Source organism: Stylophora pistillata, chromosome 5, assembly GCF_964205215.1.
Source record: "Stylophora pistillata chromosome 5, jaStyPist1.2, whole genome shotgun sequence".
Lineage (NCBI taxonomy): Eukaryota > Metazoa > Cnidaria > Anthozoa > Scleractinia > Pocilloporidae > Stylophora > Stylophora pistillata.
In genome coordinates this window covers 34,925,089-34,940,083 of record NC_142523.1, presented here as the reverse complement: position 1 = coordinate 34,940,083, position 14,995 = coordinate 34,925,089, and the positions used below count along the sequence as shown (strand labels likewise).

General features: G+C 38.7%; 1 protein-coding gene and 1 long non-coding RNA gene across 2 annotated transcripts; both read left to right on the top strand.

The window, feature by feature from the left end:
- Nucleotides 1-3,070: 3,070 nt before the first annotated feature.
- Nucleotides 3,071-5,827, top strand: LOC148731638 (uncharacterized). Its single transcript, XM_088759392.1, has one exon. The coding sequence runs from the start codon at nt 3,476-3,478 to the stop codon at nt 5,363-5,365; it is 1,890 nt and encodes a 629-aa protein (XP_088615518.1). The 5' UTR covers nt 3,071-3,475; the 3' UTR covers nt 5,366-5,827.
- A 1,913-nt stretch (nt 5,828-7,740) lies between these two features.
- LOC148731637 (uncharacterized) lies at nt 7,741-14,550 on the top strand. The gene is made up of 5 exons (XR_016000932.1): nt 7,741-9,092; nt 9,714-9,741; nt 10,558-10,597; nt 12,526-12,614; nt 14,524-14,550. It is a non-coding gene; the product is annotated as an uncharacterized LOC148731637 (long non-coding RNA).
- Nucleotides 14,551-14,995: the final 445 nt, after the last annotated feature.

Below are 14,995 nucleotides of genomic sequence, written 5' to 3'. Positions count from 1 at the left end.
CGATTGCATTTTGAGCGAACCAGACTGGGAGATTTTCCTCTCTGATTTGTGCGAATTTATTTGAAATCAAGGAGAGTAACAAAGGGTTTTGACCGAAAATGGCCGCAATTCAAGAAGGTTAGTGGAATTTTGTACTGTTATTGCGATTTTTTTTTAAGTTAATTTTTTTTGCCGAAAGAAAACGTTTTTTCTCCTCATTAATTGCACGTTTGGTTTTTTTTTTTTTTTTTCTCAGGAGAGATCCAGGCTACTAAAGAACAGGTAAATTCAACATTTGTGCAGTTTGTCGTGAGAAGCTGAAGTATCATTTCCTACAGCTTTTCTTCTAGTTAAGGCTCAAGCACGTCAGTTTCTTGTAATTCTAGTGCGCTTGCATGCAGAAATGTGTATTGCGTGTTCCAAGCACATCCGTATCGAATAGCAGCTGTGGTCTTTTGTTTCCTGTCACGAATCACTAGTGGTGGTTAAAGATTGGGTTCTGTCCTGGTGTACCGGTTCACAAGGGAATTACCATTGTTCTTTCTTTGTTTAGGAGTCATTGATTAGCTGTTGTGTATTGTTCGGTCTTTTGTATTGGCTCTCGTGAACCGGTACACGAGGACAGAACCAAAGATTGTAATCGGATTATATTCGGTCATTTTCGTGTCGAACAAGGTAAAGCAGTCAACGCCAAGGAAATAAGTGTCGTGCACAAGTCTTAGATCACGAATTAAGAAACAATGATGAATGTATGACAGTTTAGGTTTGTGGTCGGATGTACGTATCTAGGGCGTTTACTTGTGATAACAATAAAACTAGGTAATTTTGTAACATTAAGAAAGACTGATTACAACGGTTGTGATGAGCGAAAGTATGACTGTAATAAAGTGAAGAAAACGACAGAGACAGTCCTAGGTGTTTGTTGAACCAGCGAGCGCGGACATATTCCTAACGCAGTGGAAAATTCCTCAAAACAGTTTGTAACTGGTTTTCAAACAGAGCTATTATTAAAAAAAAAAAAAAAATTTTCGGAAGACTTAGCCGAGAACGAGGTCTGTAAGAGAGTTTGTTTCTTAAACTTTCTATGAATGTAAAAGTTCGCTAATGAGTCAGCGATATGCGGCAGGTTGTAAAAAGTAAGGTGGAAATTAAATTTTTTGTGGCATTTTCAGTCCACAGAATGCGAGGTGACTGCCCCTTAGCAGAGCGCTGCGGAAAAAGCGAAGAGAAAAGGTAAAAGAAACAGATCATGCAGCGGATAATACTGTAACACAAAATCACTTCCGGTAACGGGCGTAAACTTCCGGTCAGCAGTCGTTGGACCAACATTATGTCTCTGTTGAGTCTTCTAAAGACATTAAAGGAAAATTCTGAGTAACTACTTTCCCCTTTACCAAAGTCTCTTCTTTGCAATTCACAAACTCTTTCCCTTTCATGCAAAATCTTCGGGGTTTTCTTTTTCAATACTAAAGCCGGTGTTTAATTTTCTTTTTTTCACATTTTTCAAAATCTTCTAGTCAGCCATCCTGGAAAGACAATCTAAAGATTAAGGTTATTGACGCTGTATGGCTAAGGAATAGGGACACTTGGTGGGTGCTTATATGGTTATTAAAGAATTTCCGGTTCAACCCTGTTTCAGAAAGAGATATTTCATGTACCTGAATGTAGTTTCTATTGCATTTATCTCGCATGAATTTTCTCCTCATAAATAATTCTTTATATAATTGTTTCCAATTTCTAAGGTATCTTTTAAAAGGATGAAACCTTCAATAAGTGTTAAAGGCAGTCCGGCCGCTTAGCGTTAGAGCATTGCGAATATTTCCCCAACTGTATTTGATTATTATGTCTTGTTCTAACTCACTAGTAATTTTATTGCATTTAATTTGTATGACAACTGTACGTATCTTTTAGCTTATAATGTAGTAAACTAATGCATGGCTTATAACCCCAATAGGTTTGTAGTAATGAAATCTCTTTAGTTTATTGTAAAATCTCTTTAGTTTGTTGTGGTAATGAAACTTCTTTAGCTTGCAATGTGTAGTATTTACTTATTTATTACTAATACCCGCCAAGACTAGCTAATGCTATATGCGGGTTGTGTAAATTTGCTTTTAATGTTCTATAAACTAATAATAAAATAATAAACAAGAAAACAAACAAATTACAGCATGCTCTAATATTTCACAATTATTCGCCGTAGGCGAGGTGAATATCGTCGAATAATCCCCGAGAGAAAGTCGAGGGGATTAATCGACAATATTCACTGAACCTCAGGCGAATAATTGTTTTAGTATAATTTCAGAACTCACCAACAGAGAAATTTCTAAAATCATAGCATTTTAGTAACATTTATTAACATTTTATTTTAACTTTTTATATAAGCCGCGTGGAGCGGTTTATATAGCGTCATATAAGGAACCGCTCGACCAATCAGATTGCTGGAAACTCTTTGCTCAGCTCTGAGATTATACTAAAATTTTTTAATACAAGGATCTGACAAAAACTGCTGAAGACCAGAAGAAGGAAATCGAAAATCTTCAACAGCAAATTACGTGTGTATAGGCTTAACCTAAGCTAAAGTAATGTACGAAATAGTACTGGAGATCAGTTTTTGCAAAAAATTAAAATTTTGAGACGTCCTCGGAAGTGTTCGGGTGTCTCCCGATATAATATGGTCTTTGACAAAGGTGCATTACATAGCGCAAGAGATAGGGTTGCATCAGAACTCCTCGGGATATCATTCGGAGTTTTCGGAACATCTTCGCAAGTCTTCGGGTGTCTCTAAATATGATAGGGTCTCAGGCTAAATCATAGCATATAGCGCAATGGTTATTGTTGCATCCGAACTCTTGGAGATGTCATCAAAAATTTTGGAAACATCTTTGGAAGTGTTCGGGTGTCCTCGGATATGATCGAGTTACTTAAAAAAACTCATAAGTCTTTGGAATTTTTAAAACGTCCACGGAAACCTATGGGTGTCTTCGGGTACAATCGGGCCTCACGCTTATTGTAGTGGAGAGCGTAAGAGATAAGGTTACATCAGAACTTCTCGGGATATCAGAAGTTTTTGGAACATCCTCGGAAGTCTTCGGGTATCTTTGGATATGATTAGGTCCTTTAAGGTGGCTCGATAGGCCAAAAAATCATAAAAACTTCATATTTTTGGAAATAAGTTTCTGGGCACCAACAGTCATTGTAGTTTCAAGAAAAGTAAGTCTTTTGTAATTTTTCCCATGGCTATTGTATGTTTTTCAACTGTTTTTGGATCTGTTTGAGCGGTTGCTATGGAAACCAGCATTGTTAACGCGTCGTTTTCCACCAAAAAAAGCCAATGATTTCAAAGAAATCTTCACAGGAGTGACCAGAATAGATTTCAGGGGCCTGGTAAATAGTTAGGCCCTAAATGAGGACATTGTGTGCTGATACATGACGTACTTGGCATGAGAAAAACGTGTTCGCTTGTTTACGATCTATCTACTGAGAGTTGAAGCGAATTATGCCTCCAAAAAGGAAATTTAGGAACGTTAGAAGAAAAAAAAGGAGGTTTACAGGCAACAAGTATACTAAGAAAAGAAATTCTGAAGAAATGGAAGGAACTGATGATCAGGAATCAGTGAAAGAAAGCGAGGAATCAGACATCACCGATATCGAAGATGAAAAGATTCCGAAAAACATCACACGGAATTCTGATCGTACTAAATCGATGCCTGCTACCCTGAGAAAGTTGGACGATAAGTCTAGCGATTCTGGAGACCCTGAAAACGATGAGGAGGAAAAGATGGCAAGTATAGAGGGTTTTCGTTTGATTGATATCTCTGTACTTGCTTCAGTCTTCGAGTCATTTTGGTGTCCGATGTGTAAATATGGCCACGTCACGTTCGAGGAGGATTGCAGCGCCAAGATGGGTTTTGCTACTCTTTTTGTGCTAAAATGCACATCCCAAAAGTGCAAATACTCGAAGAGGTTTTTTTCCTCTGCTAAAATCGAAGGGAGTCAGGCTTATGAAGTCAACCGAAGAGTTGTCCTTGCTACAAGGAACATTGGAATTGGACACCAGAGTCTTGTAAAATTCGCTGCGGTGATGAACATGCTACCGCCCATGAACGAGAACTCTTATCGAGATCATGTTGCCACAATTCGCAATTCTGCGGAGACTGTAGCCAAGGAGAGCATGCAAAATGCAGCTGAAGAGGCAAAAGAATTTTATGAGCCAGGAGAAGATGGGGTCTTTGACATTGGAGTGTCAGGGGATGGAACTTGGAGAAGAAGGGGGTACTCTTCAGCTTATGGGGTCGTCACTGCAATATCCACAGTTACTGGTAAAGTTCTCGATGTGGAAGTAATGTCCAAAGAGTGCAAGGAATGCATGGTTTGGAGAAGCAAAGAAGGAACTGTTGAGTTTCAGGAGTGGTGGGAAGGACACCAGCATCTTTGCCAGGCAAACTATTTTGGTTCTTCGGGGTCGATGGATGCTTCTGGAATGCTTGCCATATTTGAACGGTCTGTTCAAAACTACTCTGTTCGTTATACAGAATTTCTTGGGGATGGAGACAGTAAATCCCACAAACTTATTGTTGAAGAAGCCGTTTATGGGCCTGTTGAAGTAAGAAAATTGGAATGTGTGGGCCATGTCCAGAAACGTTTGGGGTCGCGACTTCGCTCACTGAAGAAGAGAACTGGTCAGACACGTCTTCAAGATGGAAAGTCAATTGGCGGAAGGGGCAGGCTAACAGACAATGTCATTGATAAACTGCAAGTATATTATGGGAAAGCCATTAGGAACAATACTCATGATATCCAAGCTATGGAGAATGCTGTAATGGCAATTTGGCATCATACACAGTCAACTGATGATAGCCCAGATCACGACCTGTGCCCCCCTGGAGAGAGTTCATGGTGTGGCTTTCAAAGGGATGTTGCACAGGGGACCTCTGATTATAGACATAACCATCCCCTTCCAACGGCTGTGGCTAATGCCATCTATCCCACCTTTGAAGCCTTGAGTGAGCAAAGTCTGCTTGCACGCTGTCTACATGGTGGTACGCAAAACCAAAATGAGGCCATCAATGCCCTTATCTGGCAGCGTGCTACAAAGGAAACCCACTCTGGGCTAGCAGTGGTGGAACTTGCTACCTTCTTGGCAGTCTCACATTTTAACAATGGCACTATTTCTATCATTTTAGTTCTTCGAAACCTGGGAATTGACCCAGGATTTCATTGCATCAAAGCTTGCCGAAAGCAAGATCATAATCGAATTCGCCATTCTCGCCGTAAAAGCTCTGAGCAAGCCAAAAAAAGGAGAAAACAGATCAGAAACTTCAAAAAAGGTTACAGTGACACTTTAGAGGCAATAGAAGGACAACAGTATGGTGCTGGTGCCTTCTAACATTGTTTTCAACTCTTGACTGCTTGCCCAATGATCTTGTGAACTTTATTTGCTATTTTCTAATTTTCCGTATTTCAGAGGTTTTGAAACCTTGTGACAATAATATCTCAAAAAATATTTACGATAAGTAGATCAAATTTTCACAGCATCTCAAGTGTCAATAGCTGTGTGCAATGACCTATTTTTATAGTGTTTGGACTTCTCACTCATGGGTTATGCCTTGTAAATTGAAGTGTAGTCAGGGTTATTTTTTGGTCTTTCTTTGTTGAGAGCTAATTCATGAATGCAACATAGTACTTACCTCAAAGTAGGTCATTGCACAGCTGTGATACAGTACAACAAGCACCTGAAGTTTTAGCTCTATAGCATAAAGCAGAGTAGAGATATCTTTGCCAAAAAACATACCTATTTTTGTCTCTCGGAATTGGGTGTGGCTAGAATAAATGGTGTGGCTCCTCTGAATTTTATGGAATGCTCTCCTAACTTAGTGGAAAGTAATGGGTAAGACCTATTTAAGTTTGTGGCACAAGTATAATGATATGATTTAAAGTTTAAGTGTTGGTAAAATTGTTGCCAAAATGAGCATTTTTAGACTATCGAGCCACCTTAAGATAAATCCCACGCTTTTGCGGCCAGTTTGAATAGACAGTAGATTTTATTCCGCGGTTTCTCCTAATTTTTTCTAATTTGCCTCAATCATTGGACAATGATAACTCTTTTAAACTACAATTTAGTTTTCAGAGGAGACTTAAATGCATACTTGTTTTGAAATTAGATAAGTGTTTAAGGTTTTTCGTCTCTTTTGATGCAAGACGTGGTATCTAAACATTTCTTCGTTCCACTGCAGGGCTTCAAAAGTAGCTTTGACAGAACAAGAACTCACCACTTTTGAACTTGATAAGAAAGTTATTCGGCAAGCTCGGTGAGTGTCAAGTTTAATAAAACAATATAGTTTATGTCCGTGGGAATACCTATGTTTTAGGCCCAAGTCAGAGTCAGTTTCAAATTTAGGCTCAAGAACAAAAGCTTTATCACCAATATTCAGTATCATCAAGAAGGGCGAGTAGAAAAAAAATACTTCAAAAAAAAAGGACAACAAAACAGTCTGATCAATCCCACGAGCGAGCGGGTTAAACTATATTTAGAGGATTGTGAAAGTGTAGTGCGATCGTCCGGGAGAGTGTAGTCATGAGAAGGACTGTTTGTCGGTGGTGGTGACTGACGTTTTGACAACCTGTGCGGAAGTGATCATCAGATTCAAGTGAATAGTTGTTGTCAGTAGAATGTTGTTAGTCCAGTTTATGTCAAATGTCGCTCAGTTTTTCCGTGATGTTATTGGCTGTAAGACTCACGTGGCTTAAAGGTTTGAGATACTGCGAACATTCGTTAAAGAAAACGATTTTATAGTACTTTTGCTAAGGTTGGGATATAGTGCACTGATATGTTTTCTTGTGCTGTCTTGAAAAGTAAGAGATGGCGAAATTTTGGCCAAGCATTTAAACAGAGAGGAATGAACTTCGCTACTACGGTAGTATTTCTTCCTCGTTCTCTGAATTTACTAAGACTTATTTTCCTCTTTGCCAGTTGAAAGAAACGAGGGAATCATAAGAACTGATGAATAAAAAGTGAGAAAGGTTTTAACGATTCGTAGTTATCTGCGTTCTGTGTTACCTTCATGTCGCAGCTCGAAGTTTGGATAAGGTGATCTACTGGATAATTTTGTTACGGCTTGCATCTGTGGGTATATGTTAACTACCCTTTGAAGAACAGGGCCCAGATCTTTCTTCATTTGTTTTCTAGATATTTTACTTGAGGATTTTCCAGGTAAATTAAAAAAAAAAAAAATTGTACAGATGACCTTCACGACTCGAGTTCGTACCCAATGATGATGCTCCATCTAAGATGAATTCAGCCTCAGATGCAATAGATGTTGCGTGAAGTTTTTGTCGTTTATTTTCAGTCAGCAATGGTAATGTTGTCAGGCTACAGAAATTTTCAGTCAAAATTCTTGTTCGCAAAAATTATCCCGAAATTGTCTGTTAAACACTCGCCTTACACCGCCTTACATTCGCCTTACACCGCCTCCCGGTTAGCTCAATGGAAAGAGCGCTGGACTGTTGTGCTGGAGGTCGAGGGTTCGAGCCCCGGCCAGACCAACACTCAGGGTATTAAAATAATTGAGAAGAATTTGCTACCTTTTTATAACATCAAGAAATGGTCAGATATTCTAGTTTTCTCGGATAGGGACGAATAAATGGAGGTCCCGTCTCCTGCATGGTTGGGGTAGGAGACGTTAATTTCCCACACACGAAATTACTGTGTGATGGATGTTCTCCCCTGGGGTGGGATGGGTGGGAGGGTGGACTAGCACGTATAGCTTTTATGTTCATTTCTAGCCCCTCCCCACTGCAAACTAATGCAGTGAAAATGGAGTAAATTAAATTAACACTCCATTTTCAGTTTAATAATCTGTACTGTAAGCAGTTTAATAATCTGTGTTGAAGAAAGACCGAGAGAATCTGCTTGCGATGAGTACGACGTTTAAAGTTGTACAGGAAGAAAGCAGCAGAGTAAACCAAACTTTACGTGTAAGTTGCGGAATGTAACACTTTTATTCGTCAATTGAATTTGGTGTCAGAATAGTAAAGCCCAGCCCTTCCTCAAGCAACACGGCTTGTGGATTTGTAAAACCTGCTGGTGTGTAGTGAAACTTCAGTGCGCATGCGTCGCTTAGATCCCTATATTTTGCACTTTGTTTTGAAGGTTCAAGAATGGTGGACTGAGCTCAGCCAGGGCAGTTGAATCAATCACAAATCAATTCCTTAAGAAAGAAGCATCAACAGAACATGTATTGGAAAGAAAAATTAGAGGAAATTTAAAATTCGCGAATATAAAAATGTATATGAAATCGTTCCCCTTGCTATTAGTACACGTGCATTATGATTTATTGCTTGTTGTTGTTCTATTTCTTCAGGAAGAAAGAAAAAAAAGGGATCGGTAGGTGTTCCATTATTAAATCCTCTCTTGATTTGTAATACTGAATAAAGTTTAACAAATAAGTCACTCACTATTATTTACGCTCTCGATATCACGTTGAACGGAAAAGAAAACGAGCCTATTTTGACTGGGACCCTCAAAAAACAAAACCAAAACGTTGAGTCCTTGGACCTCTAGCTTAAGAATGACTGCCTCATATTTCTCCTTACAATATCACCCTCGAATTACGCATTAACGTCACAGGAATATAGGAAATGGTCACCATTTGGAGAAGCTCTTGCAATTGATTGTTGAGCAAATTCTCCTTGCCAGAGTCTTAAAAATGAATAGAAAACAGTATGGAGAATATGTATTCTGATGTTATGGTATAAAAGGTTAAAAAGGCTATTCAGAGCCAAGGTGAATACCACTGGGTAGCCTAGCCCTTATTTTATGAACATGCGCAGTAACATGTTTGACAATCTCAAACATTTGATCTAAGAAGTTCAACCGGTTTTTCTTTTCTGATTTCCTCTTTGAAATAGAAAAGAAGCCGAGCTAAAATGTGCAATCTCCAGGCTGAGCAACGAAGGTGGTTGGCTTCAATCTGGTGTAACAAATTTAATGAACAAGATCAACGAGCATAACGATGAGATAGAAAAACTGCAGACTGCAAAGGGTAGGGTTGGAGATAATGCGCACCAGCAAGAGATATCCATAACTAAAATGAAACTGGAGCTTGGCAAGGCAGGTGAATCAAATGTCAAAAAACCACTCTTGAATTAACCCTTCGATCCCTAAAAGTGACTAACTTCTAATTTCATTTACAATATTTCCACTTCTGAATGAAATGTTAAGGTCACGAGAATGAAGGAAATGATCTCAAACAAAAGAAGCGCTTGGCTGTTAACCAAATTCCTGTGAGCACCAGGAAATGAATAGATAACTGATGTAGGGATGTAAAGTGTTAGATATCAGAAAATCATCTCCTCGTCGTAGAACGCGTTTGGTGGGAAAAAGCGCGCTAACAGTCGTTCGATTGACGTCTGTGCATGTGTGAACGTTGCAATGGCTGGGAGGGGGGGATTTCAAGGAGTCAGAACCAAAATATCTGACATCTTTGAGGAGTTTTAAGCTAATAGACACGCCAATGACTCACAGTTTGTTACAGCCACATAGCGTTCTGGCAAAGTTCAACTGGATACCCTTTATTATATACGCTTTATGTTTGAAACATTTCTAGTTCTCTTTTTCCCTGTTATTTTTTACCTTTTAAAGACCTATTTAAACCTTTAGCGCTGTTTTAGTCTAACGATTACTTTATTTTCACACTAAGTGACGCTTAATTTTGTAGTTTATTTATATCTTTTAGATGGAAATTATATTGAGAACAATGAAATGTAAGTTACATTTGATATCGTCTTTTCCAACATGCAGGAAACGTTATAGATAGATCATAAATGTTACGCTAGTCATCTGCCCTAATTCAACTGAAATAGAAAATGGAGGCCTCATTATTATTGCCTAGAGGGGGGAAGAGAGCTGGAATATTTTCCATGTATTACAGTTAAAATTCATCTGACTTAGTCCTTCCCATAGGGCTCTGTAGTATTGGAATGACCCTCAATTTCCTAACGTCCCCCCTTTATATCCCGTTAGCGACAAATCATCCCCCTCTGCTCCCCCTAAATACTTTGTGAACCCCTTGAAATCCCCGTCCTCCCCCGGTGATATATAGTAACGGGTCCTTAGGCGAGGGAAAGATTGGGGATGAGTCTGGTCTCGCTCTGAGGTGATATGGTGTGACCATTACTTTGACTGAGAACGACAGGCTTTAATGTTACACCTGATTGTCTGACTGCTTCAGTCCTCACGTTGACTCATTACATGTTTCACTTACCCACAGAGTTCGTGAAAAAAGCGACACACAAATAAACGGAAATATCATAAAGATAAATTTTCTTTTTTTGAAATGACCCTGTCAAAAATACTAAGCATTTTGGTTAATATTCGACTCCTTAAATAAGGTACGAGGTTATCCTTTTTCAGCCTGTTACTTACCAACGTTGTCGGGCTCGTAACCTTTTAGAGGGCTGATGTGAATTCATTAATGGCAACGACTTTGTTTAACACGTGCGTAACTGTTCTAAATCTTTTAGCTTCAGAGTTTATAAGAACTTTTTGAATGAAACATTCTTTCCCATTTTAAATTGTAGGGCCTGGAATACGAAAATTTCTGATGAACAAAAAGAAAGAGTAAGTGATAATGTTAATTCGAAAATGTTGTTATTCATTATGAGATTAGAGACCACTCGCTATTGATCGCAGTGGAGGGGAAATTTGGGGGATCACATCATTTTTCAGGAGGACGGAGAAGGAGTCAGTCGTCGCTAGAAGACTGTTAAAGTAGGGACGATCAAAAATTGACTGCCAAAGAGGGGGCTCACTAATATACTAAGGCCGTTCGAGGGGGCTCACTAATATACTAAGGCCAAGTTTTTGTATGTATGCATCATATTGTTTTTTCGAAATTTGGTTTTTCTTCCGGAGGTAATCGATAATCTCGATTATTCCGTTACGAAGGTCAATAGAGGTGTTACCCGCATCTCTAGCGGCTGTCATCATATTTAATTTTTCTATGATTTCTTTGATATTGGTAAATATGAGGCCTCCGACCATTTTAGCTTTGCCAGAAGATTTGTGCATTGGAAGGCCGGCGAGTTTTGAGAGATGTTTGAACATTTCGATCGATTTTTGTGAATAATTTGCTTTGGGGTTGTGTCTCTTTGTTAAGAGATTAATGAGGGATTTGTCACCTTGTTTTTCATAAACCGGTTGACCGGTTGAAAGATCACTCGCTTCAACCACCATTTCGTTAAATAGGCGAGGAATGTTAATGAGGAGGCCGCCAAATTGCCCGTAGCCATTAACTTTGTAGGCATTTCGTTTTTTCTGTGTATAATTACGCTTTTTGCGACCCTTGAGACCCTGACCTTGCGTGACAAGTATTTCATCACCACCCACAAGTAAATTAATTCGGTCTGCATATTTTTTCAGCGTGTTGACTTGTCGCACAATATCTTCGATTTGGTCTCTGTTTTTCTCTTTATTCTTCGAGAGACCGGCCTTTGTATGGTTTGCTCGGCTGATTTTATCAAGCACATCAAACAGGAGTCCTTCGTGATCAAATTCCTCCTCTAGTATTTGTTTGAATGCGACTTTAGGACTCGGGTAGCCGATTTTTTGAATATATTCAAGCTCGTCTTGACTAAAATCCTTGTCTGGGTCTGGAACTTTTGTTTTCGGTTTAGGTGGTGGTTCAAGAGCTGATGGGCTTTGTGGTGGGCTTTCGAATGTGTCTAGCTCTTTGAGAAATGATAGATCTTGAGTAAGAGCCTTTTGATTCTCATCTAATTTTGCAATGAGCTGGTTTTGTTTGTCGTCTATTGTTTGTTTGACCTTGGACAATTCCTGTGTGATCGGTTTGAATTCTTTCTCGCGTTGGATAGCGATACCTTGCTGTACATCTTTGTAGTCTTGTACAGTCTGATAGATTTTTCTTCGCGTGCGATCGTTTTCGAGTTTGAGAGCCATATCTTTCGAAAAACTGGCAATATCCATGTTTTGTTAGTGTTCAAGATAATTTTTTTGAATAGAAACGTAATCAAGCGCATGCGTAACGCGTAACGCGTTACGTAAGCTACCACATGGTTGAGATTTCGCAACTCGATTGATATAAATATACATCGCGACCTATATAGTAAGTGGTGATGCCTGTGTGTTGTGCAGCATGGAAAGAATGCAGGGAGGCTTTCCGTGTTGTGCTTCATGCTACGTATCACCCTCCATGGATGGGTGAAAATCCTCCCTGCCGCTCATCCATGGGGTTTACAAGAGGAGGTAGAGAAATAAATCTACTTTACAGTTTTAATGTGATCTGCATGAAAGAACATAAAGGTGAAAAATTTACCGTGAAAAGTATTTAATAAATCTTCTGGAGCCTTGATTCAAGTTTTCCCACCTCTAGTCCTTAAAACAATGGATGATACTCCCAGCAAAATTCAAGTCACAAACATCAAGTCACAAAATCTCTTCTCTAACTTAAAGCGACGATAGCAGAAGTCGCAGTGCAATTCTATCTTTTTGCTAAACTAGTTTTTTGTATTACGTTCCCTCTCCTGCAGCGTGTTTCGTATCAAGATAAGTATTCTACAATGTTCGCTTGCTTCTTTTTCGTTTGAAACGAGTTGTATCTGCTACGCATAACTTTCAGGTAAGTGAATTAAAGTTTGCTTCACGTTGTCAAAGTTCTAGAAACTTTTCGGGAGGTAATAATACTTTATCAGCGATAAAGAATACAGGTTGCTTTCTGTAGTCAACAAAACACTTGAAGAACTCGCATGCGAAAGCTAATCTGGCTTCGTCGCAATGCACATTAATCACGTCTCTAAGCAAGACAGGATAAGAGACTTCGAGAGATTTTATTGGAAGGCCGCACAATACTTATAAAGCGATGATCGAATAATTATGACGCCATATCAATGGGCCATTTGAACTGCTTTTGTTTTGCTGAAGTAAGAAAGACAGGTTTTTGGGTTACGTCGATCAGTTAATAGAAAATAGTTTGTATTTTCCTGGTTACGTTTCTTTGCAATCACCCAAACAAACTTTGATCGTTGAGAAATAGTCAATTTGAATGAAAGGATGACTTAAACTGAAAATAGAGCTGGTAAAGACCTTCTCCAGCTTGATCTAAGAAATCCATTTGAAACAAGAAGCAACCTGCTTTGAAGTAACGAAGATATTCGGTGCCCAACCAAACATGGGAGTTCTTTTGTTGAGTATACATTTTCATTGATTTAGGGGAATTTGTGTTAAGGAAGATGGAAGAAATCACAGTTAAATTTCATCTTGTTACGGTCTCATGAAGCTCCTTCTCTTCCAATATAGCAGTTCTAGGAAGTATTTTTCGTTTGAATAAAGTTGTATCTGCTACTCATAACTTTCATGCAAATGAAATTATGATACTTGCTGCTGCCAAGTTTTGGAAACCTTTCGTGAGGTGGTGATTTATCATTTGCTATAAAAAATATAGACTGCTTTCTGTGTTGAACAGAACACTGATATTACTGCACCCTGCAGGTTTAATATCAAATGTTTTACCGACAACTATTGAATTCACTTTGGTTTGATCCGTGTTCCATTATCTGTCCGCACCAAAATAACACTTTGATTCGCTCTACAAAAGTCTGAAAAATTATTCGCTGATGTGAGTGAAATAACCCGTACTTAGCTTAAAAAGTGAAAGGGAGAAAAGATGGAGCCTATCCACCCCCTCCCCCCCCCCCATCTCTCTCGGTCCTCCCTGTTTCACTATTTAATTACAATTCCTTAAGTAACATTTTCTTCTATGCCAGCTCGAAAGAGTATTGGTATAAATTAGACGCGCCTAACGCGCTATATAAGTAAAATAATAAAGTTATTATTATCATTGTTACAAAGCGATAGTTAGTTCCAAATGCGACTTACATGAAATCTTTGCCAGTGGTTTATCAAATGTACACAGGTAGAAACACTGAGACAAACAGAATGCGTGCCAAAAGCAATCGAAAAGAGAGGCTGGAAATAAAAAGCACAAAAGAAAACCGACCCAAGGACAATATGAACGTTCTTCTCGTAGTCTGGATACATGGATAATAACAACGCGCAAAACTGACACGATTAGCTTGATATCGGCGCGGATGAAATGCCAGGGGACCCGCACTGAGAGCCTAAGCGATTCAGTTGACGTTGAAATATCTTTTGCTGCAGTTCTCTTCGTAAACTTCAGGATCAAGAATTACAATTGAGGCGATCGAGTCATAAGTATCTACGGGGATAGGACTTTAACGATTACAGGCAAATAAATATAGTTTTTCCAGTCTATTTAAGCTTACATTATCTTCAAAACATACCCAATATACTGAATGGCAAGGAGGTACGTGATCCTCTATCCCGAGCGAAGACTGGTATCTCTTGCTGTTTTCTAAAAGGGAACGGTAGATAATTCGTTTCAGTTTCATAATAAGCAATCCTGGTCCGCAACAACTAAATTACACAATGACACAATGTACTTACCAGCGAGGCTTGTCCTAGTGCCTTGAGAAAAAAATAATGCTGATTGATGCTATTATTTGTCTTAGGATCTTTTCACTGCTGTTGTGGATCGTGATCGGCTCGCACGAAGAAGACTCCAAGCCGTTTGCTTGCAATCGGAACGTTCTTATCTACATCGGAGGTGAAAACAAAGTGAATTAAGCGACAAAACTTTAATATAAATATATTTAACGGCAATGAAGAGCAAGATACCTTCTATACTTCTATACTTCTATTTATGGGATTGCAGAAGAACTCAAATATTACCCTATATAACCTGCTTCAAATTAAAGGTTAAAAATAAGTTTGAAATAGAAAAATATGTGTGTATGAAGAATAATACTTTAGATAAATTTCATAAAGTGGCTAATAAATAAGTGACTGGTTAAGCTAATTGCAATACTAGAACTAGTAATATCTGTGTTAGTATGTTATAGTATAGTGTATTGTAATACTGTAAAACTAGTAACAGTGGTACTTAGTAGTAATAGTAGTTTAATAATTTATTAATAACAGTTC

Bases quoted from the DNA above. Each gene is read 5' to 3' on its own strand.
- LOC148731638 (XM_088759392.1), top strand. From the start codon at position 3,476: ATGCCTCCAAAAAGGAAATTTAGGAACGTTAGAAGAAAAAAAAGGAGG.